This window comes from Saccostrea cucullata, unplaced genomic scaffold (assembly GCF_032062105.1).
Source record: "Saccostrea cucullata isolate Sc308-1 unplaced genomic scaffold, CSIRO_AGI_Scuc_v1 ctg501, whole genome shotgun sequence".
Classification (NCBI taxonomy): Eukaryota; Metazoa; Mollusca; class Bivalvia; order Ostreida; family Ostreidae; genus Saccostrea; species Saccostrea cuccullata.
The window spans coordinates 345,149-371,694 of NW_026935502.1; the positions used below are offsets into that span (position 1 = coordinate 345,149).

At 31.8% G+C, this 26,546-nt stretch overlaps 2 protein-coding genes across 2 annotated transcripts; both read right to left on the reverse strand.

Moving 5' to 3' along the window:
• Positions 1-4,924: 4,924 nt before the first annotated feature.
• LOC134243039 (spidroin-1-like) lies at positions 4,925-5,868 on the reverse strand. The gene is made up of 2 exons (XM_062725255.1): positions 5,155-5,868; positions 4,925-5,003 (listed from the first exon to the last, which is right to left on the reverse strand). The coding sequence occupies exons 1-2, from the start codon at positions 5,863-5,865 to the stop codon at positions 4,995-4,997; spliced, it is 720 nt and encodes a 239-aa protein (XP_062581239.1). The 5' UTR covers positions 5,866-5,868; the 3' UTR covers positions 4,925-4,994.
• A 9,376-nt stretch (positions 5,869-15,244) lies between these two features.
• Positions 15,245-16,218, reverse strand: LOC134243036 (spidroin-1-like). Its single transcript, XM_062725252.1, has 2 exons — positions 15,476-16,218; positions 15,245-15,324 (listed from the first exon to the last, which is right to left on the reverse strand). The coding sequence occupies exons 1-2, from the start codon at positions 16,184-16,186 to the stop codon at positions 15,316-15,318; spliced, it is 720 nt and encodes a 239-aa protein (XP_062581236.1). The 5' UTR covers positions 16,187-16,218; the 3' UTR covers positions 15,245-15,315.
• Positions 16,219-26,546: the final 10,328 nt, after the last annotated feature.

Consider the following 26,546-nt stretch of genomic DNA (forward strand, 5'->3'; position numbering starts at 1 on the left):
GATAATTCAATAAATGAAATAAATTATATATAGCGTAAATAATAGCCTAACAATAAGTATGAAAAACGTCAGTTGGTATTTGTCCGGAAATATTTACAGTGACTTCACATAAAAATAGATATTTCTCATAATACGTGTACCAGTAAATAAAACAATTTTCGACTTTGAACTGTGTGTACTTGCGTAATAAACAATATCAAAACTTACCAATGCATTAATGTTTATAACTTGGTAAATCCCACACAGCAGGTTATAAAGAAATCACTGATTTCAATTAACTTGTCGACATTAGGCTTAAAAAACAATACATAATGGAAGCTCCCCACGGATGGCCTTTCATAAATGGGGGTTACAAAATATAACATCATACTGTACATGCACAAGAAGGGTAATACACTGTACTTCAATCCTGGTTAACTTCAGTTTGATAAACAGAACAAGAGTTCTTCAAAGTTATAATACAGCTCACGGCATTTCTAAGCTCACATTGTTTACTTGCACGAATTAAAGTCACATTGTTATTATGCGAAATTGTGTAACGAAGCAACAAAATATATTTAAAAATGATTTCTATCTTACTTTTAAGTTTATTTAACAAACTTAAAACATAACTCACACACAATTATTGGTAAGAATTTGATATACTCTTGGCTGATGGATTGTGATAATTCCCAAACTGTTTTCGTCGTTTCTCGTGAAATGTAACCGTCTATGTATCCGTTCTTTTTAAAGTATCTCTTTGCCTAGCACTGCCTCAAAAACAGTGCAAATCATGTAAAATTTGTATTTTTGTACAATAACATCCCTCTATAAAGTGCAAGATGATAATAGTATTTCTCATTTGTGTTCGACTGCTTTTCTGTTAGGAAGCTGGCATTTTGTAGGGTTACATTCGAACTCTAGCATCATGAAAGATAGATCCGATCGCAAAATTCTAATGTTTCAGACCGTAAATGTAAAAGAATTATTTTTTCAATGGTAACAATTTTGCTATTTTAAAAGATGAAAAATACTTTTTTATACTGTCTTTTGGCATGATTTCTTTATGCAGCATTGTCAGGTTTCGGCGTAACATTTCGACAAAATCACGACGAGTATAGAAAATATGCAAAGTATTTCGAAAAAAACTCATCTTTAAGATGACATTTTGAAAATTTCACCTAAAAAGATTCAAAGAAAGCTGGATAGTTTTAATTTGTAAATACCTATGGTGAAATCATACAAATTTTACATCATATCATTTATTAAATTAGTCCCATTTGAAACATCGTCTTTAAAACTTTAAGATTATTAATTTTAAGAATTTGCACAACATGAGGTATGAAATACATATTAGGGCTTTATCTCGTATTTAAGGTCGATAATGTTCATTTTATTGCAAAATCAATTTGACCTTAATTTGAGGGAAAAACCATGTGAGCTTAGAAAGTGAGCTGTAATTTTTTGACACATTTCAGCAACAGCATCAGGTGTAATACATGAGTTTGATCGGTGGCGTCTTTACTGTACAGGCACATGGTAAAAAGGAGCAGGGGGCACTAAGGTGATAATCGTCAACTCAATATTAAATAGTAATTAATAATATGGTTCAAATAATAAATAGGTGTCCAGTGTGTTGGGAGATAATTGACAGCTGCATGTCCCACCTAAAATTAGGCTAAGTAATGCGGTGCTGCTGATGCAACTTATCTGACATAAACTGGCGAGACACTTATATTTATAACCTTCGGAAATAGTCATGTGACAAAAATTAACGAACGAAAAACTGTCACTCGACCAATTACAGCACTGTACGGCAACGTACAAACAGAGATCTGTCAAACAGTGCCAAATAAAGCTGCCGTACAATGAGGATAATAACTGCAAAACGGAATTAAAGTGCACAGTAATAATAATAGTAATATGGTATGGATCTGAACAACTGTAAGTAAACATTTCATGTGAATTTAACGCGTATTTCAAGATAGAAAACTCCTATCGTATAGCAGACGATATTCAAATAGCTCGGTCATAGTAAAAATGTGTAACTACTATTAAACCCCGTTAAACGTAAAACTTTTGATAAATCTTAGTAAAACATATTCAAACATAAATTTTGTAGATATTCACAAGCAATTATAACATCAAATTGTATAACAAAATGCAACTTGCTCAAATACGAAACTGTGGCCAATACAAATAAGATGTCGCTCTTGTGTATCGAATCAACTGAAAGACATATACCTCATCTGCAAGTGATAAAGATATATTAATACACAAGTGCAAAACAGTCTTGCGAGGCTCTGCATGGGTTTATTTCAAGCTTACTGGGATAAATCAAGTCGAAATATGATTAAAAGTAGCTATTGTAAGTATATAATACGTCGTCGATATATTGAAATGTCCAGTTTGAGGGTCATACCAAGTCTTCTCTTATGTATAAAGTTTCTAGATTAATTCCTCTTCGAGTGAATACAAACATGTCTACTTTTGGGATAATAAAGATAACAATTGTAGGCCGTCAGTCTCCCCCAGTGTGTAAATCAATGTTTGGAGTAAAAGGAGGCAACGCTTTACACTAAAGCATCTTTTTCAGACTCTCCAATTATCCTAAAATTTAAAACTTAAACATTTGAATTCTAAAATCCTGTTTCATATCTACAGGCCACGCTAAATCATAATAAAAGATTTGAAAGGCTACTGAGAAAAGTATGAGGCAGTCAATGATTCTGTATTTGTAGAAACCGACAATTTTTGACATCTTGGTGAACTTGAAATAAAAGTTACCACAGAGTCTGGCATATCTGTTTCATATCTGGATCTTTCACTTAACAAAGATGTTAATGCTTATTCTACCACGATTATTGAAAACTTCAAAGGAAACCGCCGGACATTATTCTCCAATAAATCACGAACGTCATCAAAAAATTATTAGATCAGAAACACGTATCAAATCTGAACAATTCAAATGCATGTTTGGCTGTAGAATGAAATACTTGTTTAGACCGCATCGATGTGTCGTCTTTTGCAGTATAAACACTGTAAATTGCATCAAGTTGCTGATGAATGTCGGTTTTTATAGCTAAGCGAGGCTATTCCACGGACCTCCCTACACATTAAACAACGAGATTTTAGCAGTAAAACAGGAACATGATTTTGTTATTGTATATTCATTCTAACTGATCAATACAAATTACGAACAAATTTATAATCTAAAAAGGCTATTTTTAATGTAATGAAAGCTCAACTCGTCTGCATTCTATACACAGGTAAGCAAACAAATTTTACCTCTGGTGTTAAATGGAACAGCGAAATCGAGACATGGTGACCTAATTCGTTTCTCTATAGAGGAAACGATCAGCCGTATTTATCGATCTTTGCAGAATAGAAATAACGTCCTTGTTGTCGTGAATGATGCAGAATAACCTCCTCGGTCTCGAAATATAAAAGCCTCGGCTAACGCCTCGGCTTTTATCTTTCAAACAACATTTCTCGACCTCGGAGGTTATTCTGCAACATTCACGAAAACGCGGACTTTATTTCTTAATCTAAAAACAAAGCTTTCTGATAAACGTAACGACATAACTTTTTAATGTCCTTACTTATGCAGCAATATGCCTTTGTTAACTGCATACGTAGCTGACATCCTTCATTTTTGATTCGATATGAAGAGAATGTTCTACTTATGAACAATTTCTAAAACGAGGTAAAATCTTGATAAAACAAGAATATCAACATTCATCATTTCGTAACTTCTATGGTCTCTTCAATAACCTTGTCAGCAAATACAATTTATCACTGAGTCAAATGCAGACTGAATTATTTTTCATACAAAAGATGATGATGATTTGGCCACTGCTTAAAATGTAATAGAAGTCTTAGGAAAAAGATAATATTACTGATTGACAGACAAAAAGGTTATGTAACAATATACCCTACTTTTCTTTAGAAGGTGCAGTTATAAATAGTTGCGGAAAATAATTGCAGAAAAATAATTTAGATTCGACGTTGCCTTGAAAGAAACCTTCAAACTTTGATTTTAATGATTTTTGTGAAGTTTCAGAATCCAGTATAGAAATGATGATTAATTAAAATTCGTTTTAGCCGTTTGGGATATTAAAAATATTCAAAACTTACATATGATCTTGAAGATTTTTTTTCCTAAGAAAGGAATGCAAAATTACATACGTACGACTCCATGTGACGTCAGAGTCTCTACATATCAAATGGCATGTGCGGTTTGACGAGCCCCAAGTATAAACTGCATAAGTAGCTGCGCTGGCCCTACATGTAACGGTTGCACTGTCAACATGTTATCGTAATTCGATGAAGAGTTTTAATCAACATTTTTTTGCTTCTTTTCTTTTTATTATTAAAAAGATTCGTTTTTGCCTGCTATTTAACTGTATTCTCTCTCTGCATCTTAGAAAGCTGTGTTATTTTTAACTTGTTTTAAACATTAGAAGAAGAAAAAACTCTCATTGAAACAAAAGCAATATGTTTAAAGTAATTGGTTTTTAATGGGACTAAAATATGCATACTTTTTATCACTAAAATACCTTATTTAAATCAAGAATCGGACTCTTTCGTTGTCTCTAGATTGAACTTCTCTGGAGGAAGACGAGACATTTTGTTATTTACTTATTATTTCTAAAATTATTAACTAAATTACGTAATATTCCTTTTAAAAACTCTGGAGCTTCTTTTATGCTTGAAAAGAATATAAAAAATATATTTATATCAATATTGTTCATTCATCATTTGAAAATATTTCTTTATTTTGCATTTGTTATTTGAAAATAGTTAGAATAAATATTTTTTTAAAAATAAACTTCTATTCTAGACAGTTTAACACTTTATTCGAAATAATCTTAAGGAGCAATAAAAAAAACTTTCTTTGAAAACTTTCATTTTCCAACATAAAAAAAGTGAAAAAAAAGATATGTTTGGAATAGAATATTTATTAATATAAATTAACAAAACAACACCCAAAATATCATTGTTGGACAGATCCATTAGTAAACCTGGAAAAATGAAAAAAGAAATATAAACAATAAAAACGTATTTGTAATTTAAAATAAAAAATACGCGCCTCATGTGCATTATGCCAGTATGTCTGAGTATATTTTATCAATAAAAAAGGTAAGACAAATAAAGGATATATCCATATCATACCTTGCTATGTCTTCTTCTGAAACTACGTCTTGATCCTCCGAGGAAGATTCCGTCATAAATTCCATTAAATCCTCCAAATCCACCTACAGAAGAAGCACCAGCGGAAGCAGCAGAGCTTCCACGGACAGCAGAAGCACTAGCAGCAGCAGACGACCCACCTCCAAGACCATAGTAAGGGGCGTAGTTATTGTAGATAGGGAAGTTGTTGTAGAAGTTTCCTGGGTAGGTGAAGTATTGGCCAAAGTTTCTATATTGGCCTGGGAAATTGTAGAAATATCCTGGTTGATTGTAGTAGTATGGGGCAATGTTCCATCCTAAACCTCCGTTGGCGGCAGCAGCAGATGAAGCAGCTGCTCCATTGGCAGCAGCAGCGGCGGCAGAGGCAGCGGCACTTTGTCCTGCGGCGGCTGCGCTAGCAGCAGCGGCAGCGTCTCCGGCAGCGGCAGCGCTTACAGCAGCAGATCCACCTCCGAGACCGAACAATCCTGTGTTGAGACCCCCGGTGCTGACGAATCCGGTGTTTAATCCTCCACCTGTAGAGCTGACTATTCCTCCAAAGTTACCATAGGGACCTTGAGAGTGGACACCGTATGTGCATCCGTATTTTCCACACCCACCATAGTAGTCATTTTTAGGGTAATATCCGCCCTTTGGGTAAGAGTCTGCGAAGACGCAGGCAACGATACAGACAAGGGAGGTGAGTCTCAACATTTTCTGTTGAAAAGAAATATGCTTAATTATTTATACATTCTTTATAGAACCTTAATTACTATTAGTATTTTATATTAATTATTAATTGATGGGAATTTCATCAACAGTGTCTACAATAAATTAAGTGTTCTTTATGCTTTATACTCTCTTATACTTGGAATCTTACCTTGCTTGGCTGGTCTTTTCAGGGTTTGTACGGTGTCTTCAAATTGTTGGTGTTTATATATATTCATCAGATGCTTACGTCACAAGGAAGGGTGGTGAATGAGGTTAATTTTTAGTCCTAATAATAAGTAAATTGATTATTTTAAGGAAGAGAATTGTAACTGACAGAATGACAATTGCATTTTTAAGCGTTGTTCACTTTTTAAAGTTTATTATGAAATACAAAATAAGAATAAATTATATGTTTCTCCACGGAAGCCCAATGTTTTTGCGATTCAAAGCAATAATTATTGCGTTTAAACGCAATAAAAAGATTTTCTTCTCTGAGCTGGCCTCTATTGGCTTCTGTTTTGCTCAGATTTTTCTTTAATTTTTATTTTAAATGGATAACTATTTTTGTTAGTTAAAAAATATACAGAATGGTTTAACTAATGAAATTTTAGTTTGTAACCTTTATAAATTGTTTTGAATTTTGAAAATTACATATGAATTCCAACTCTGATGTTTTAGAGAACTTTGTTTACTCTGCTCCAAAATTTGTATTTTTTAGTAAACTTTTAGGTTTGAACACTCTTTATTGTCTCCATATATTTCATATAATTAAAAAAAATATATATATATACAGAATGGTATAACTAATGATATTTTAGTTTGTAACCTTCTTAAATTGTTTTGAATTTTGAAAATTACATATGAATCCCAACTCTGATGTTTTAGAGAACTTTGTTTACTCTGCCCCAAAATTTGTATTTTAAGTAAAGTTTTGGATTTGAACACTGCGTATTATCTCCATATTTTTCATTATTTTTGAATTTTTAAAGATACTTAGAAATCAATTTTTATGTATTTATACAATCAACTGATGCTAATTCTAGTCTTTTCAGCTTTTTTTCTTCTATAATTCGTCTTTCGGTCAAATAAGTTATAATTATGGTATAATTAATTTGACGAATTGTACTTAAAAGGCACGTGTCACATCTTTGCTTGTCTGATTTTTGAGTTTTTGTCATTGCATAATAAGCCTATTAATTTTAAACCACTTGCACGTAATCAAAATTCCATTGACTCCTCTACAGGTAAATTTATTTCCGGGATTTATTTTAAGTTTTATTTTTTCGAAGCAGAATAAATTTTTTATTCCAAAATGAATTTTGCTTAATTGATGATAATTTGTAAAACAAAAAAATATTAACACACTACACACTAACTTATCTAAAATGTTCGTTGATGATTGCATGAATAGTTGACATTTCAATATTTTCATTTCATTTTCAGATTACAAAAAAAAAAAGAAAATTAAAAATATTGTTGAAATAAACAAGAAAATAATGGTCCCAGAATTAAAAATATAACAAAAAAGAATTGAATACACATTAAAAATTAATAGTACAATGGAAAATTGATTGTATGTTGTTGAGACCGGCTAGAAAAACAGCAATAACGCAAATTCTGTATTGAAAGTGGTGCAGATATGAATATAAAAATAGTATTACATTAGATGAACCAAGAACTTCGCAAAACGTTGCTTCAGGAATAAATTAAATTATTATGTGTTTTCATCCGATTTATTTAAATGAGCTAATCACCGATAAATTTCCTTTCCCATGATATCTTATATTGTGAAGTTGTTTTCAAATTTTTTTGGAATAAAATGATCTCACAATAGCTGAGACATATCAAAAATGGGTAATGGTAAAGCAATGTATTTTCTTCAAAATCTTATTTATTTCTCTAGCCTAAGGCTTATTTGCAGCTGTTTGTCAGTACAGGAAAATACCCTGCATTGTCACTGTTACTAGACCCCCTTGGAATGAAACTGTTGTATCTTTCCTTAAAGGTTATTCAAACATAATAGTTACAATTGCTTGTCCTTCATTTGGATGTATATACATCTTTTACTAGACCTCTTTAAATACATAATAACATATAAGCGTAATTATTGAGAGACATTGCTTCTCTTTACCATTATAAAAATTTCTTTTTTTAAAGTTTAATTCCACATATTTATTTTATGCCTGCCTGCCCAAATTCCGTATAAGAAGAGTCAACTACCATATAAAGAATAAAAATGGTCATTTATTAAGGAGCACAAATCATAAGAAGTTCACAATACATAATAGCATATAAAAAAAATCATCAAAGACGTTACACAAAAATGATGTGACAGGTGCAAAAAAATCCAACACTCCTTCAATAAATGACAATAAATCAAAAACCATATATGTACACAAAATACTACAAAACTATCACACATTTGTATCCTGAGAAATGGACTGACTAGTAAAATTATTATGCAACAAAATTTTGGCACATATTTATTATTGATCTTTTTTTCGGCTGTAAAAATGCACAAATATTTTTTCATCTATCAAGCAAGTTTATCAAAACTTCAATTTTGTTAAAACATATGTTTTAATAAACCGTTTTCACATCTAACGCGTACTTCTCTTAGGGACTTGAATGAAAATAGGGCGCCTATCAATCAGAAATGCTGTTATATTTTTTTTCCTGTTTTAGAATTCTGTAAAATGCTGCGATGATGAAGTGTTAAGTGTATTAACAATACCTTTTCATGTAAATCTAACATTTTAGATATCATGTGACATGCAACATCGATATTTTTTTGTGTCTCAATAAATTTCAATCGGCCAATTTGACTGCTATATTTAAACCCTCCATTTCCTTTTGAATTATTGAATCAATATGGAAAATTATGGCGCCACTGGAGGGCCAGTTAAAAAATATTTTCATTTGTTCGGAAGAATTAGGAATTCGTACGGACAAATTAGAAATTCGTTCGGACAAATAACTTATTAATTTAGAATTTAGACAAATTTAGAATTTTTTTTTCAGACCAATTAGAAATTTGTTCGGACAAATTAGATTTATGCACAAATTATCTTGTCTAGAGAGATTTACATTTTTTTTAATTCATGAGGATTCATCCCTTGATATATACATGTATTAGTGACATGAATAAATCTATGTAAACATAGACTGCTCTTTGGACTATGACATACACACGATGTAACAAGACATGTGATATTAAAGTTGGATGTGTCGATTGTAAATATTCAGAAATGATAGTACTACATAAAATCTGAAAATAAATCATCTGAGAGCCCACAAGTTCACTGGGCCCGTTACTTCTTATTAAACATCATTCCACTCCCTAACGATAGGGTGCCAGTAGTCAGTTACCACCTATGTGAAAAAGATGAGATCCACTTTTGAAGCTTTCATTCCTACGTATTATATGAAATAAACATCGGACTCGGAACATCAAGCCACCTGTTACAAGGATCAAAAAACTTTCAAAGAGGGGGTGGGGGATGTGTTAAAAGCTAGGACATTTGTAGTTTTGTTTCCATACCCTGTTCCCACACTGAAATATATTGTGATAAAGGAATAAAAGGAGGGGGTCTCATAAATCCATCTCCAATGGAATGTTTCTTAGATCGTTGACAAAATACTATTTAGTATCTATATTAATTTTATTTAATATCTAAATATCATGAAAGTGCATGATTTTTTGAATAAAAATGACCAAATTACCACCCCCTCTCCGAAAAAGCTTAAAAATATAGATGAATACCTTTCCAGAAAGTGCAGTCAAATTTAAAAGTACAAACATTCTAAAATTCAATGCAATTTAAACTTCGCAATAATTGAGACAAGTGGTTGTTTCAAAAGGGGGTTACTTAAAAATATTCATTAATTCATTATTTATTTTCCATAGAAAAGGAGTAGTTTCAGAATGTCCCCTAACTAGTGAGTCATTGGTCTATCAAACTTTCGAACTGGTACTGCAAAACAGTATTAAAATATTTTGTCCCACTAACTTTGAAATAAGGAGGAGGGTTCCTTAAAATTGTGCTCTATAGAGCTATGGACTAGCTTAAAATATATTTGTTTTCTAGTAGTGTATTTACACGTAACCGTTTGAAACTATTGTTGAGGCTTTGCCACGATATGCCCCCAGTATTAATCAATCACTTTTGCATATTCTTAAAACTCATTGAGCCAATCAGATTGCAGCGCACGTGCATGCGCGTATTTTCATGACAATTATTATATATCATATTGTAGGACATCTTAAAGTATGCTTATGGCCCTTTTTTCTTGTAGGAGTCCTTTATGTCTATCTATGTTGTAAATCCCATCATATACATCGCGTATATACCAGAAATGTATTTCAATAAATCATTCACATACCATACTTAATAAATGCAATAAATACAGGGTAGTGAATTTGTAATTAAGAATAATAATTAAAATGTATCTATATGACCAATATATCGACAAATCCTTCCAACATTTATATATCATTTATTGATATGTTGTTCATGAGTTTCAAAACATTTTATCTAAAAATATAAAAGTTACAACCATATTAAATATATCAGTCATTTTACTCATTGCACGCGCCCGCACGTGCATGCGAATGCGCGCAAAATGACCTTCGTTCGGCACATCTACACAACATGCCTACTAACCCTAAAAAGGTTTTAACTTAGTTTGGTGAACAGTTTCTGAGAACACTTCCGGACAAAAAAGTACCGGAGAAGAAATAAGAAGAAAAAAGAAACTAGTGCTAATTGTAACGGGGACCGTTACAGATGTTCCCCAAACGCTCCCCATGTCCCTTATCGTGCCTTATTCCTCTAAGACCTTTTATAAATATGCTAAATCCCAAGATTTCATTTAAGAATATAAAAGTTACAATGATATCAACTATCAACGATATATTGTTTAACGTTTTGCATGCGCGCACACGTACATGTACATGCATATGCAAGATGATTATGGTATGTTGATTAAGCGATTAACATATCTTTCTATCCCGCGAATCAAAGAAAAAAATACATACATTAATTTACCATTTCTCAAGCATATGTCATATTTTTAATATATCGATTCACATTTTATTTCTCTACTTATTTAAACCTCGGGCTCAAAGTTGGTTTTATTCCGACGACAAGGCAGGGTTAAAGTCGACTAAGGGTTACACACCAATACCTAACCAATCAAAATGAACTTATTCAATAGTAGTTCCATACATGGAAAATGGATTTTCCTTTCTGTTCAGAATTTTTTTAATATTTCCTCTCAGGCCATTTTGACAACTCTGATACCTGTGCCTGGTAAATTTTATATACTTTGTAAATAAATATATAAAGGTTTTTTGACCGGAACTATTCATTTTTTCCAATGCATAGGGGGCTACTCTCTGGGTTATACAAGAGATGTTTAAAAAGACATTTGTGTCTAATGTGACTATATTGTTTAACACCTTCTTATTAATAATGAATGCAAATATCTGATTATTTTGCATGTATATTGATTTTTTAATATACCTAAAATCGCAATTTCTGGGGATTTAATTCTAAAAAAAATTCAAATAAATTTCAAAGGTAAATTAAACAAAGGATGCTTGGTATTAAAATATTATTTCAAATCAGTAGAATCGAAATTAACGACATCTGAATTAGGCTATAAAAGGCTTATATGCCAACTTTGGTCATCTGCACTTTAATTTTAAACACGACAGGATTTGTAATTTTTTCTGTATAAATTAATAATTTCTATATACTTTGGAAACTCAAATGAAATATCTTAATACACTTTCCTCGAGTTCTTTTCTGCAGTTTTCCTGAAATTTTATGTGGGTCCGAGGTGTTATTTGAGTTTAACAGTGATTCTCTACGTTGCCATTAATTTGAATTTTTATTCTTAACCTATTTAACGTTGGAGTTGAAAATTCCAAGAACTTAAGATTGATTGTGACATTTTGAAAGGTCAAGGTCATTAAAAACCACCACCTCTTTAACTTCTAACCTGTCAACCGAAATAAACTCTGAAATCTAGATACATGTACATGTACTTCATGTTTCTTTTTTCAAGGACAAAGGTTTCCAGTATGTTACATGTCTTGACATTTAGAAAATTCTGCATGAACATCAAACACTCAAGTATACTGTCTTTTAAAATTGTGTGCATATTCTTTTGCATGTATGCACGTCCATTTTTCTTTTGATAGTAGTATTTGTAGGCAATAGCCATTATAGATCTTCATACATCAATGTAAGACTATGTTCAAAATTTCAAAGGATTTTTCAGAAAACAAAATAGATATTTAGAATTTGAGTTTCAGCCAATTGCATGCGCGTGAAATATCATGTCAATGTCTATACTACTATTATATCCTTATATTATGAGTTTCAAAGCATTTCATCCAATATTTAAAAAGTTACGGCTAAACTATTATATTGATTATTTTAATTTGTCCCAACTCAATTCTAATTCGTCCGAACAATATTTAACTCCTCCGAACAAATTTCTAATTCGTCAGAACAAAAAAAAAAAAAAAACCTGGCGGAGATCATCATTAGACAGTTTTCAGCTAAGTGTAGTGACCATGAATACTCTACGGGGAAAATATGAAAATTCATGGGATTTTCCGTGATAAAAAGCTGATTGATAGAATATTTCAACTGTAAAAAAATGAAATTAAATACTTTTGCATTTAGTTTGATAAACAGTATACTACATTACTCATTGAAGGACCCTCGCAATACACGCTCTTGTGTATGGAATCAGGGGTGAGGCGTTAACGAGGATCGTATATAACAACATAAATAGGAAACACGAAAAAAACAGTTGTAGTCTTAAGTTTTTGATCGATGTTATTATCTAAGGCACCTCATCCCACCTCTAACTTTTCCATGGGGGGAAAGGGGTCTTGCTTTCGTACTTGTCCACGATTCGTTTTGTTTACTGGATTTAAAATGCCCAACTTCATCTTGTTATTTTTTTTATTTCGTTAGGTACTTTGTTCCTTAAAAATATATAAAAAAAATATTCTAGTTACTTTGATTTGTTATTTTTGCATGTTTGTGCCGCTAGGGCTATCTTAAAATTCCGTAGAAGTAGGTAGCTTTGTAGAGTCAATGCTAAAGCTTGCACTAAGATAAGCTCACATTAACTACAGAGTTTCTAGACAAACATTGATTCTAATTACACAGGTGAACTAGAACTATTTCATTATTTGGTGAAAGAGGGTGACACAGTATCCGAAAATAGCTATCAAAATCGGATTGATATTAAAGGCACATTTAAAATTCTACAAAAAGTATTGACTGCACAGAATTTAGTGAATAGAATTAAACATTGATTTTCTGTTTTCATTAACACGCTTGCTTTGGTTGTTAATATGTCAATGTTGCAGATTTTTTCAAAGAAAATTTTGGATTTATATGAAAGGCACTTAGACACACATTTGAAGTTAATATTTTCTCACATTTTCGATACAATATCACGATTTATATATTTCAAAAGCATTTCAAATGAAATTTTGAATAATTTTTTTATAGGGAAATTATTCCAGGACGCGTTTGATTAACACATCCTTACACTGTCATTAATTTTAATTTTATCCTTAATAATTCAGAAAAGAAACTTTGTTGTTGTGTGTGTAGTAATGAAAAATATTACATCTTTAATCCATAGATGTTCGAAAGCAAAACCCCCTCACTAGTATTGTCAGCCCGTGCTGAGTGTTGTGTACAGAGTACACATCAAACATAATGCACAGAAGACACTCAATGTAAACATATGAAACTATGCATCTGATGTAAATTTGTGGCCTGTGTCCTTATGGACATCTTGAATGGACAGTGTGTTTTTTCTAAATATACTCCTTGCTACCTACACTTTATTGTATTCTTTGATAAGGAGATGGGTGAACATGACGAGAGATAAGCCCATAATGCAACAAACATGAAGGTGAAAAATTAAATTTCAATTTTATCAAAATTTTCCTTAATATTTCATCTAACATTAAAGTATACTTTATGTAAAATCTCTACAACTTGCACAAATCTCATGAAAATTGAAGTTATTTGCCTATGAAATATTATACACACACGAAAGAGGACAAAACGAGTCATTTTTTTACACTATAACACTATTTTTCGTTATGAGTGGGTCTTCTCTCCATTTTTTTGAAAAGTAATCCTCAAAGTTTGCTTAAAAACATACATATTTTGGTTTCCAAAATTATGGAGCAATGACCCACTATACCTAAAAAATATAAGTTTATGACATAACTTTCGTATCTTTTCGAGAAATACTTGAAGTCCCTTAAGTCAATGGTCATATCACAAACATGATTTAAATGCCACACTTCATCAGGACTTGTGTAGCGTAGTGGTTAGCGTGCTAATCTCAACAGAGAATGCAACCCAGGAATTTTATTGCCAGGGTTCGAACCCAATGGATACCACATTATATTTCTTAAAAGAATAAATTTTAACGAAAAATTTTCCTCAAAACTTTTTGTTTATCATGATTTTACAAAAATCAATGATGAGAACTTTACTCTAAATACTAAAATCACAATTTGAATATGATTTTTATATATATCTGAAGCTTGTGGGTTTTTTAAGTTCACCCATCTCCTTTTCTGATTCTAAAAATTATCGCGATTCTAAAAATTATCGCATTATATGTATAATGTAATTCGAAGAAAAACATTAATTCAAGACTTCAATAAAAAGCTCTGCTCTTTCTATAAATACTGCCGACATATGGCTTAAATATTGACAACTCGGCGTCAAACAATTTCAATTCATCTTTCAATATTTAAGACATTTTTTCTGATTTATACATTAATCTTTACTCTCTCTCTATATTTAAAGAACCATTTTTTTCTTCTTAATTTACACTAGCAAAATCTCTTAATAAAACAAAAGTAAGATGCTCAAAGAAAATAAATATTTATGAGACTAATATTTGTCTTCCCTCTCTTACCGAAAGAAAAAAGTACCAAGCCCTCTAACGGGGTGGGGGTGGGGGGAGGGGGGTTGGGTTGGGTGGGATGGGGTTCCCAACTATAATACCTCTTAATTTCGATTAAACATTTTGCTAACATTGCTTTAATTACTGACTCCATTACATGATATTTTTTTTAAATCACGACCTTGCTATCTGGTTTAAAAGAGTTTAAGCATATTTCTTTTTTTAAAAAAGAATATTTTTCATATTATATATTTTCTTTGTATCCTATAATTATTCATAAATAATTCATCATCATAGCATCAAAAAAGTCTTACACTCAAATTATTTAATGAGCAATTCAATAAACATTTCATTGGAAAAATATCATTGCTCTTTTTCAGCATGGAATTTAGAAAAATAAAACAGAAAAATAATCTTAAAAATAACACATTTATTATTATAAATAAACAAAACAACACCAAACACATTTTAAATTGGCCGGATCCATTAGTAAACCTGAAAGAAAAAAATAATATGAAAAAAAACAAAGAACAATTTTGAACTTAGAGAGTGCACATACTTTGAACTATACTTAAAAGATAAAAAGACAGATAGGATTCATAACATTGAAGAAAAGTTAAGACTGGAGAATATATTTATATCATACCTTGCTGTGTCTTCTTCTGAAACTACGTCTTGATCCTCCGAGGAAGATTCCGTCATAAATTCCATTAAATCTTCCAAATCCACCCACAGAAGAAGCACCAGCGGAAGCGGCAGAGCTTCCACCGACAGCAGAAGCACTAGCAGCAGCAGACGACCCACCTCCAAGACCATAGTAAGGGGCGTAGTTATTGTAGATAGGGAAGTTGTTGTAGAAGTTTCCTGGATAAGTGAAGTATTGGCCAAAGTTTCCATATTGGCCTGGGAAATTGTAGAAATATCCTGGTTGATTGTAGTAGTATGGGGCAATGTTCAATCCCAAACCTCCGTTGGCGGCAGCAGCAGATGAAGCAGCTGCTCCATTGGCAGCAGCAGCGGCGGCAGAGGCAGCGGCACTTTGTCCTGCGGCGGCTGCGCTAGCAGCAGCAGCAGCATCTCCGGCGGCGGCAGCGCTTGCAGCAGCAGATCCACCCCCAAGACCGAACAATCCTGTGTTGAGACCCCCGGTGCTGACGAATCCGGTGTTTAATCCTCCACCTGTAGAGCTGACTATTCCTCCAAAGTTACCATAGGGACCTTGAGAGTGGACACCGTATGTGCATCCGTATTTTCCACACCCACCATAGTAGTCATTTTTAGGGTAATGGCCACCCTTTGGGTAAGAGTCTGCGAAGACGCAGGCAACGATACAGACAAGGGAGGTGAGTCTCAACATTTTCTGTTAAAAAAGAAATATGTTTATTTATTTATTCTTGAGAAAACCCTTATAACTTTCTAGAATTTTATATTATTGTATAAAATAATTGATGAGAATTTTATCAGCAATATCAAAAATAATTTATCAGTGCTTAATAACTTCCTTTGCTTGGAATCTTACCTTGCTTGACACGTTTTCTCAAGGAAACCACTGCTTGTGTGGTGTCTCTAAAGTGTTGGCGTTTATATATATGAATCAAATGCTTACGTCACAAGGAAAGGTGGTGAATGTGGTTAATTTTCTGTTCTTATAATAACTTAAATGATATATTAAAGGAAGAATACGATGATTGACAGGATAACAACATCATTCCTTAGTCATATTCATTTTAAAAGTTGTAAAATGCCAAACAAGAATAAATTATGCGTAACTCAGCTCAAAGTTTCCCCAAATAATTTCGTAAAATCAATGACTTCTTAAAATAATGATACAAGAGTAAGTTTTAGGAACGGTATCTTAAGTTAACTTTTTTGGCCTTTGAAAGTTGAAATAATTTGTATGTTAGGAATATTTCCCACTGACCTTATTTTTTTTCTCGTTATATTATTTTTTATAGTGGGACTTTAATTAAATATATAATAACGTACCGCGGATGTTTATGATAATTTTAGCTTTTCTTCTTAAACACGTCATTTGCTAAAAAAAAGTTTATAATTATGATATGATTAATGGGAAAAGGTTATACTTAAAAGGATTTATATCACAATGTTGCTTGTCTCATGCTTATAAAAAATGTGTTATTCTTTGCCATTACATAATCAGGTGTTCTATTTCCAACCACTTGCACGTAATCAAAATCCATTGTTAGTTTTACAGATAAATTCATTTCCTGGATTTATTTAAGTTTCATTTTCCCCGAGAAGAAAAAAAAATACTTCTTGCATTTGCTTAATAAAATCGCTCTATTGTTTGTAAAAATGATTATAACTTTACACACCAATTTATTCAATACGTTCATTGCTGATTGCGTGAAAAGTCAACATATCAATAATTTTTTATTTAAGAAACGAAGCTTGTTTTAACTATGATCACCGACGCGGTTTATAAGAAAGCATAAAACTGCCCCAAGTTATGTTATATTGTATAACCTTGATAAAAATAAGCTTCATTCCCAGTTATTTAATTTTAGTGTAGACAATTTTCCCTCCAAAAATGGCTTTAAATTGGACATAATTTAAAATGAACGTCAAACAGAGTAATACGTTTTTGAAGTAACTCATTGTGACTTAGGCAACTTATGTTATACGATAGAAAGTAAATCTTTTATCTAAACAAATTACGCGTCACAACTAAAATTAAATCGTAAAAAAAGAAATAAAGTCATTGAAAGAAATAATTTCGAACATAATGGTCCCAGAATTAGAAAAAAAAAATGAAGACACATTACATTTTGTTGTTTCATATTTGAAATCGAAGAAAATCAAATCATTTTATGAAAAAGAAACATCAATAGTTGAATCTAAATTGAGACTTTTGCATACAGAAAAGCCATACATTTGATAACAACATAGACTGTATATAGGAAAACCAAAATAAACCAAAAAATGTATAGAAAGTGCAGATATAAAAATGAAAAATAGTGTTACATTAAGGTTCTCTAAAAATAGTGTTTAACATTTTTTTAAGGAATCCAAAAAAATTAAAAGTTTTATCACTTGGTTGTCTAAAATTTATAAAAGATAAATTGATCACACCGGTTGCAAGTCATTCTTATATTCCAATAATCGGCGAAATGCGTAGTAAATTCAGTATTAACTTGTCACCAATTGGTGTGATGACATTTTTTGGCAAAAAATAGGATTGTATCGACTATAGAGTTTGCCAAAATTTTGATCACTAATAAATTTGTAGCACAAACCTGTTTGTGAAAAGACCGCGTCGGTTGAAAAAAGAAATGTTAAAATGTTTTTGGGTATCAACTTAAGAATAAACTTAATTTTCATATCCAGATAATAGTGGAATAAAGGTACATACAAAAGAGAGTGGGCAAAGGCATAGTTAATATTACTTACGTTGATCGTTAAGTTCAGTTGTTAGATTAAGATCGATGTCTAAAGCCCAGAAGGCTCATTCGAGATTCGAGTTTCCAGATACGAGATTCGAAATTCGAGATTCAAAATTCGAAATTCGAGATTCAAAATTCGAGTTTCGAGATTCAAGATCCAAACTAACCAATCAAAAGCGGGTTCAACATTTGATTACTCCCCTTTATTATGTTTTTAATATCAAGAAATCATTTAATATAATTATATCAAATGGGTCATTAAATTAAATTACAATGCAAGTAAGACTTTTATATAATTTTGAAGGAAATTTAAATAACTATTGTATTTTTAATCGGCTAGATATACTTCAATTTACATTATAGATTCTTAAATATTAAATAGATTACACGTATCAGGAGTATATATATTTTTGTATTGCGTACACTTGACTTATTTGAATTTCCTCTATTAGTAAATCCACAGGTACTTGTGGACGGGACACCCCCCCCCCCCCCCCTCGATATTCAACCCTCGGGTTTATTGGACATTTTTTTTCACAAAATGTATATATTACACTTATTCATCATGTATACAATATCAAAAAATTGTAAAATCCCGAGATTTATCGCTCAACAAAGAAAAAAAATCTAGAATATTTAGTATCAAAATATTCAGAAAAACTAGCTCTTTCAGAAACGGCGAAAACCCGATTTTTCAAAATTTGGTCACGATGGTCCCTTTAATTTTCTTTTCCGGTATAATCAGCAACCCACCTCCACAAAGACAAACCCTTAGGCAGTACCTACATGTATTTTTTATGAAATTATGGTACTTCTCTGAACTAAATGTAGGGGGTGGTTGGGGTACAACCTTCAGGCGTTGTATTTTTTTTCCTATCAATTATTTAACGCTTCTTTCAAAAAAGATTTCCCTTAATATTATTTCAATTGGAAATTATATTGAAATGTGGAAAATCCCCCCCCCCCCCCCCCACGATGTTACTTGCCTGTGTGACAATGATTTAAGATGCTAAATTTCAATGAAATATACTGGTTTACACATATAGTATCAATAAGTTATAGCTACTCTAAGTGGACTTGACCTAAAAAATAATGTGATTCTTCAGGCAAGTACGAGGGGCATTTCAAAAGTCCTGAGAACTGTTTAATAAAAAATTAACCGTTTCTCGGAAATTATTGAGTTTGGTATCATTGAAAAGATAAGAAAAATATACAAATATTATGACGTCACTTTATAATTTTTATGACGTAATATCTCCGAAAATGACGTCAGAATATAGAATGTTTAGCATACTGAAAACTCGCGTTTTTATCCACAATGCACAATTTTAAAAGTGCTACCAAAGGCTTATATGAAAATATATTTAAACGAAAATTTTCATTTGCAAAGAAGTTGAGTAGGACTATGGTACTCTTTATCAACAATACTATATTTCATCGTTTTGTTCGTTTACTAGCGCGGTTTATGTCCGATTATGCTATCATCGACATTCATCCAAGATTTTAAGTTACATGATACGACTGGATTTTCGGTCTTATATATATTTCTCCATTGTATGAAATAAAACATTTTCTGTATAAAACTAAAGTATATTAATGCAATTTTCAACAAATATATTTTGAGTAACAATACTCTTACCGTTTACAAATAAATGTACAAAAGTCTTGCCCCTGACTTGTTTCTGTACGTATTTTTTCTCATTAATTCAACTTCGGCGCCCCCAAAACTCAGTACTGCTTTTGACTTTTGACTCCAAAAAAAGGTTTGTAAGTTACACAGACATGTCGAATCTTACTTATTTTCCATGAATTAATTTTTGCGAATATCTGGAGGTACAGTGGGGTTACAACTGCGCCTGCGCCATTTTGGATTTTACGAGAAAATATGGGGCACACTAAACTTAATTTCTCTTGAGCCTTCATCGATCCCACAAATATGGTTAAAACACCTGACGAATTGATGCCATGAAATTAAGTAACACGATCGTTTATTTTTCTTTGATTGTCAACTTTGCCTTATTCTTACAGTTTGGTCTGTTTTACGCAATATTTTGAGCAAGATTCGATAAAAACTTGCGATGTTTGACAATCGCTTAAACCATTTCAGAACAAGAAGATCTCTATAATAGACCACCATATGATAGATTGTAGTCTATGTAAAGATTCTACCAACTGTCATTTACGTCTGATAGCTTGCACCCGAGTAATGAGCAAAAGTTGTTTTTAAAATTTTACATTGATGAAATTGTGTCTTTTGTTACGTCATTTTTATGGTCAGTATTGTAAGTATGCGGAAGTTTGACGTCATTATCGGAATTATTACGTCATAAAAATTATAAAGTGACGTCACAATATGTGTGCATTTTTCTGCTCTTTCCAATTATACCAAACTCAAAAATTTCCGTAAAACGGTTAATTTTTTATTAAACAGTTCTCAGGACTTTTGAAATGCCCCTCGTACACCACACCAACATCAAAGCAAAATCTCAATTTCCTATGGTACAATTGTCACTTAACTATACATGTATATACTAGTAACAGTGAAAGAAATAAAGTTTTTGTACATTTGATAAAGGTAAATATTGTGTGTTGTACAATGTAAAAACCGTGTGTTTTTTTTTATTCTCATTTAAAAAAGAAAATTAAGGAATTTAATTTGTTCTGGACTAAAAAATACCGATAAAATGCCAAGGTTACGTATATATCAAGGCTTGATGCAACACAATCAATTCAAAGCTGGACGTTAAATTTTACTTTCAGAATAAACTAAAATGGTTAATGTATAACTTCTTATGTGTCACCTATTCACGGGTTGGTACGTTGTTTCATGCCATATTTTTTTACCAAGTCAAGGGTCACGGATGACATTCTTACTTACAGACATTACTTGAATGAACAAGTTCATGCACAGTTACATATTGTAAATTAAATAATCAGTTAAATTCATACTTAGTGTCAATGAGAACAAGACAATACATGTATATGTTTATATGGAGTGAAATTGGCCTCACCCCTGAAAATCCAAACAATATACACGCTGTCATCGGTAGAAATTTCCTTAAATTATTCATTCTCAGCAATGAGCATGTGATTGTAAGCAAAAAAATCTCATTATGCATAATGTGCACATTCGGTATTCTTCGGCTTACTTCGCTACACTCAAAATGGTACACGAGCCATCCGAGGAGCTCCGAGTGATATATGTACGCCATACACCCCCCCCCCCCAAAAAAAAAATCATATATAAATTAAAATTAGAAATTATTGAAGATTAAAGGATATTATTCACAAAACGTACTTTTTAAAATTAATATAAACTCCAACTTTTCTTTCTTATAGTCAGGATATTATAGGGTGGGTAATTCTTAAAATAAAATTGCCAAAATTTCTTAATTTATTCCTGATTGAAAAAAAGAAATTATACCCAGTAAACAGACAGGTATAGAAAGCAACTTCATTTGTAGGAAAGGGCTTTATAAAAGATTTTTTAAAGAGATCAAAGAGGGAGTCCTCAGTCAAAATTATAAAGAGTTCACAAAAATAAGAGTTCGTGAATGTAAGCATTGCATGATTTTACAATCGCAGTGTGAATTGAGAAGGGGGGTGCACAGCTTCCCAGAAATCAGATTATCTTGATACTCTGTAAAAACCATCTATCACGGAACTATCGAAGTTTGAAAAAAAAATTACAACACTTCTTCTGGTGATGGGGATTCAAGACAATGATCCGGAACTTTATTCATTGATCAAATACATGTATATGTTCTTTTTTTTAGAAGAAGGGGTGGGGTTGGGATATGGTGTATGTACCAGTGTTTTCAAAGTGGTTATGGTCGAACTAAAAAACAGAAATTAATAGTAAAATAAATACGTTAAAACGATGATGAACAAGCGAAATCGAAACGAATAATAAATTAATTTTAAAAAATCGGAATTTATCCTTGAAATGCTTCCCTTTTCGTAGTAATACAAACAATCACATTCAAAAACGGGGGGGGGGGGGGTAATCAAACCTTTTAATTTCAATATTATGTAAGATTACAAACTAAAGATAAGCTCATATCTATAGTCTGGAACTACTGTTTTTGCCTGAAATAATCAGAAAATAAAGCTAATGACCTACATGCGTCTGATTCAATACATGACTTATATTTCGCTCTTAATTTTCGACTTCAACAACATCAGCTTACCTTATGTTACCGTGTTTAGTTTTAATTTATTGCAATTAATTAAGGCAATGAAAACAACACCACAAATTAGTTTTGAAAATGGCCACTGTTTATTATCTTCACATTTTATTGCGTCAAACAGTTAAATTTTCAAACCTTTGTTGCGCCTAAGATGACGTGTTAATAGTAGCGAGTAAAGATGGAAGTCCGTATGGCTTTTACCGCTTCACCCTTTATGACATGGCTATACAGACAGATTCTTAGCTGCTGACTTTATATTTATGTTCTTAATATACATGTAAATTGACAAAATGCTATTGCAACCATGCTAGAATCGAATACTGTATAGGGGATTAATTTCACGGGTTGTAATTTTCACGGTTTTCTCTCATCGGACATGATCGCGGTTTCTTGAATTCGCGGAATTCTTATGTTATAGAAGTTACCTCCTTTTTCTATATCCGTTTAATCCATAGCTACATGTAAACGACATTCATCATTGTTATGTCTTTATTTCACGAACAGGGTAGGTTTATATAAAATAGTTAGACTTAATAAATGATTGACGATTAATTAAAACAGGTGCAGTTATCAAAAGTCCTTGACTGTATACTTCAAATAACTTTCCTTTGTTCTATTACGATGAGTGCAAGTACACCCCAAGATATTCAATACATCGCGGCGAAAAACCACAGGACGGTAATAAATGTGTTAATGTAGATCGACGAAATAATATCCTTCCAAATCTTCAGTATGTTCGATAGTTATTTGAATGATTTTTAAAAATCAAAATGTCGATATAAACTATAATATGCATGATAATACAGGTAATGCACACACCGTGCGTGGTAACATTAGTTACGCACGGGTAATCAAAACTCATGACCCACGTGTTCATGTAGCGTTGGCTATTAAAAAAACTACAGGTTATTATCTGTTAACTTGAATTAATGTAAAGCGTGCTAATTAAAATAAATGAATGACAAGTACTACTCGTAATTACTGAAATGACCATTACTGTGGTTGATGTATTGAAACCTATCGAACTGTGGTACATGTATTGAAACCTATCGTAATCTATTCTCAAATTTCCAAATAAAACATGGAGATTATAGAAAAATTATTCACTGTTTCTTGAATTCACGGATTTATTATCACCGTGAATATAGCGAATATTAACACCGCGAGTTATTTTCCCCCTATACAGTATTTAATCTCTGATGACAAACTTTGGGCACTGAGTCGCCAAATCTCGGATTTTCTGGAAACAATCTGGAATGAGTTATATATACCCCCCCCCCCCCCAAAAAAAAAAATCCAAAAGAAAAAAAAACAAAACTTTGAAATAAATACTAGGGACCACTTGCTTGTCTGTAGAGACTGGAGCTCAGTCGTAAAGGCAAAAGAATTGTTTTCAGAGTCTACACGCGTACTTAATTAACAGCTCATGAATAAATTAAACCATTCATAAACAATCAAAACTTAAATTAGTTTACATAATTTTTTGAAAAAATTACCAGTAAATCTATAAATTGACGATATTGAACATTTTTTTCAAGACAGTTCTAGGCGTGTCTATTTTCTAAAAAATATGTATTATGCAAATAATTTTTTGTTTTGCTTTATCCAATCATGTTATCGTATATAATTTTTTTTTTCATCGGTAAACGCGCAGACTAGAGGTCATGTCTTTGAAGCGCTATTGTGACGTAATTACGTTTATGTCACGAAGGTCCCTTTTCGCTTGACGCAACTCTTTTATATTTCTGTCTTAGTCCATGCTATCGGACTGACTCTGCATCACGTAATAATCCCACATTTTCTCCGTAAACAGCATTCTCTTTTGTAAAGTGGGGTAATATATAGTGTGTTTTTTTGTTTGTTTATTGTTTTTTTTTTTTTTAAGTAAGCGATTATTCTTGGGATTTTACGCCAGCGACATTTTCGTATAGTAAGGTTAGAAATTAAGGTTATTGGACAATTCAAAAATATATATACTCCTGATATATGTAATCTATTTAATATTTAAGAATCTATAATATAAATTGAAATATTTGTTGCTGATCAAAAAACATTAGTTATTTAAATTTCCTTCTAATATATATAACAATTTTTCTTGCACTGTTATTTAATCAAATGACCCATTTGATATAATTATATTGAATTATTTCTTGATTGTAAAAACATAATAAAGGGAAGTAATCAAATGTTGAACCCGCTTTTGATTGGTTCGTTTGGATCTTGAATCTCGAAACTCGAATTTTGAATCTCGAATTTCGAATTTTGAATTTCGAATTTCGAATCTCGTATTTGGAAACTCGAATCTCGAATGAGCCTTCTGGGCTTTCGTAGATGTCTTTATCCCAGGCACCTGATCCCAACTCTGATATTTTTTTAAGGGTTTCATACTTTTTTTCCTGTTCACAAATTTTGTTTACTGGATTTATAATACTGATCACCTTAATCCATTTTATTTTTCTATTCTTATGTCATTACGTTCTTATGTTTTTTCTTTAAATTGTTTTGTTCTTTTTGCTTTAGGTTTAATATTACATCAATGTACTTTTGGTTATGCGATGTTTGTCTTAAAATGCCCTAGATAATAGTAGATAGTTTGTTGGAATCCGATGTCATATATTAATTGAGATTTGTATCTAAATTAAACTAATAATAATTATCAGTGTTATTAAATTTATGAAACATTGAGTATTTACATATATTAATCATTGCATTATTTTGTACAGGGAGGCAGAATATCCGAAAAAAAGTGTGATAGGCTTTCAATATTTAAAATCCTCTGAAAAATTTTTTTTGCTCTAAATTGTGGGTAATGGAAATGGAAATAAACATTCTTTGAGCAATAAATTTTTTTTTCTTGGATGTTATGGGAATAAATGAGGAAGCTTTTGAAGAGAAATGCATAAACCGTACAAGCGAAATGTTGGATAGCAGCGTGAAATTCTATATTCATAAAACAAATGAAACCAGTCTATGAAAATTTGGGAGAACACCCGTAATTGTATTCTAAGTTTGACTGAATTTAATGTGCCTTAGCTTTTTTATTTGTTTGTTTAATTTCTTTTCATCTGTAATGGTTAGCATTGCGGTTCTTTTTCCTTTCATTTCCTCAAATATTTTTTTTGTTTATCTTTGTAAAGTATAAAAAATATTTAAATTTTAATTTAATCATGGCTTCAAAACCAGTTTTTGGTCGTCTTAAAATAATTAAAACAATAAAAAAAATCGATTTCGGAAAATTATTTTTTCCAAAAAAGATTATTTAAGAAACACTACCCTCTGCTATCTTGCACAAATGCCGGATTAGGTACACGCCAAAAATATAAAAAATAGGAATGATTCATTACAACATCTTGGGGAAAAATACATGTTATTGAGGTAAGTATCATCTGTCCTTAAAATAATTCGTCTCAGTAGGCGCCGTTTTCAACTCCTACATTTTTATTCTTCTCACAGGGAACACTGACGAACTTAATCAGGATTTGTTCCTTCATTGGGCAGTAGGAAGTAATATATACGGGATGAATCAAAAGTTATTTTAGTCCATTATTAATACACTGGATTGACGACGAATTTTCCCGTTATTTCCCGATCATGAAAAGGAGCAAACGGCGGGTATCACAGGTAGGCAGGGGATGCTCACTCCTCCATGGCACCTGATCCTACCCATAGTGTTTTAGAGGTCCGTCTTGCTCTGCTTCTATTTTTTTTATTATTGTTTTATGGACTTTTGATCTTAAATACTGTTTGTTATCTCCAGTTGTTTCACCAAAGATGAATCAATTGATATTGACTATACCAAACTGAAATAAGGAAATTCTCAAGGAGAAATACCTTTATTATTTTTATGGGGAAGTAAAATTCACAAGGTTAAGTAAAATGTTATTATTTAAGAAATAAAGTCCACGTTTTCGTGAATGTTGCAGAATAACCTCCGAGGTCGGGAAATGTTGTTTGAAAGATAAAAGCCGAGGCTTTTATATTTCAAACTACATTTCGAGACCGAGGAGGTTATTCTGCATCATTCAGGACAACAAGGACTTTATTTCCATGTCTACTAAAATCGCTAAAATACGACTGATCGTTTCCTTTATAGAGAAATAAATTAGGTCATTATGTCTCGATT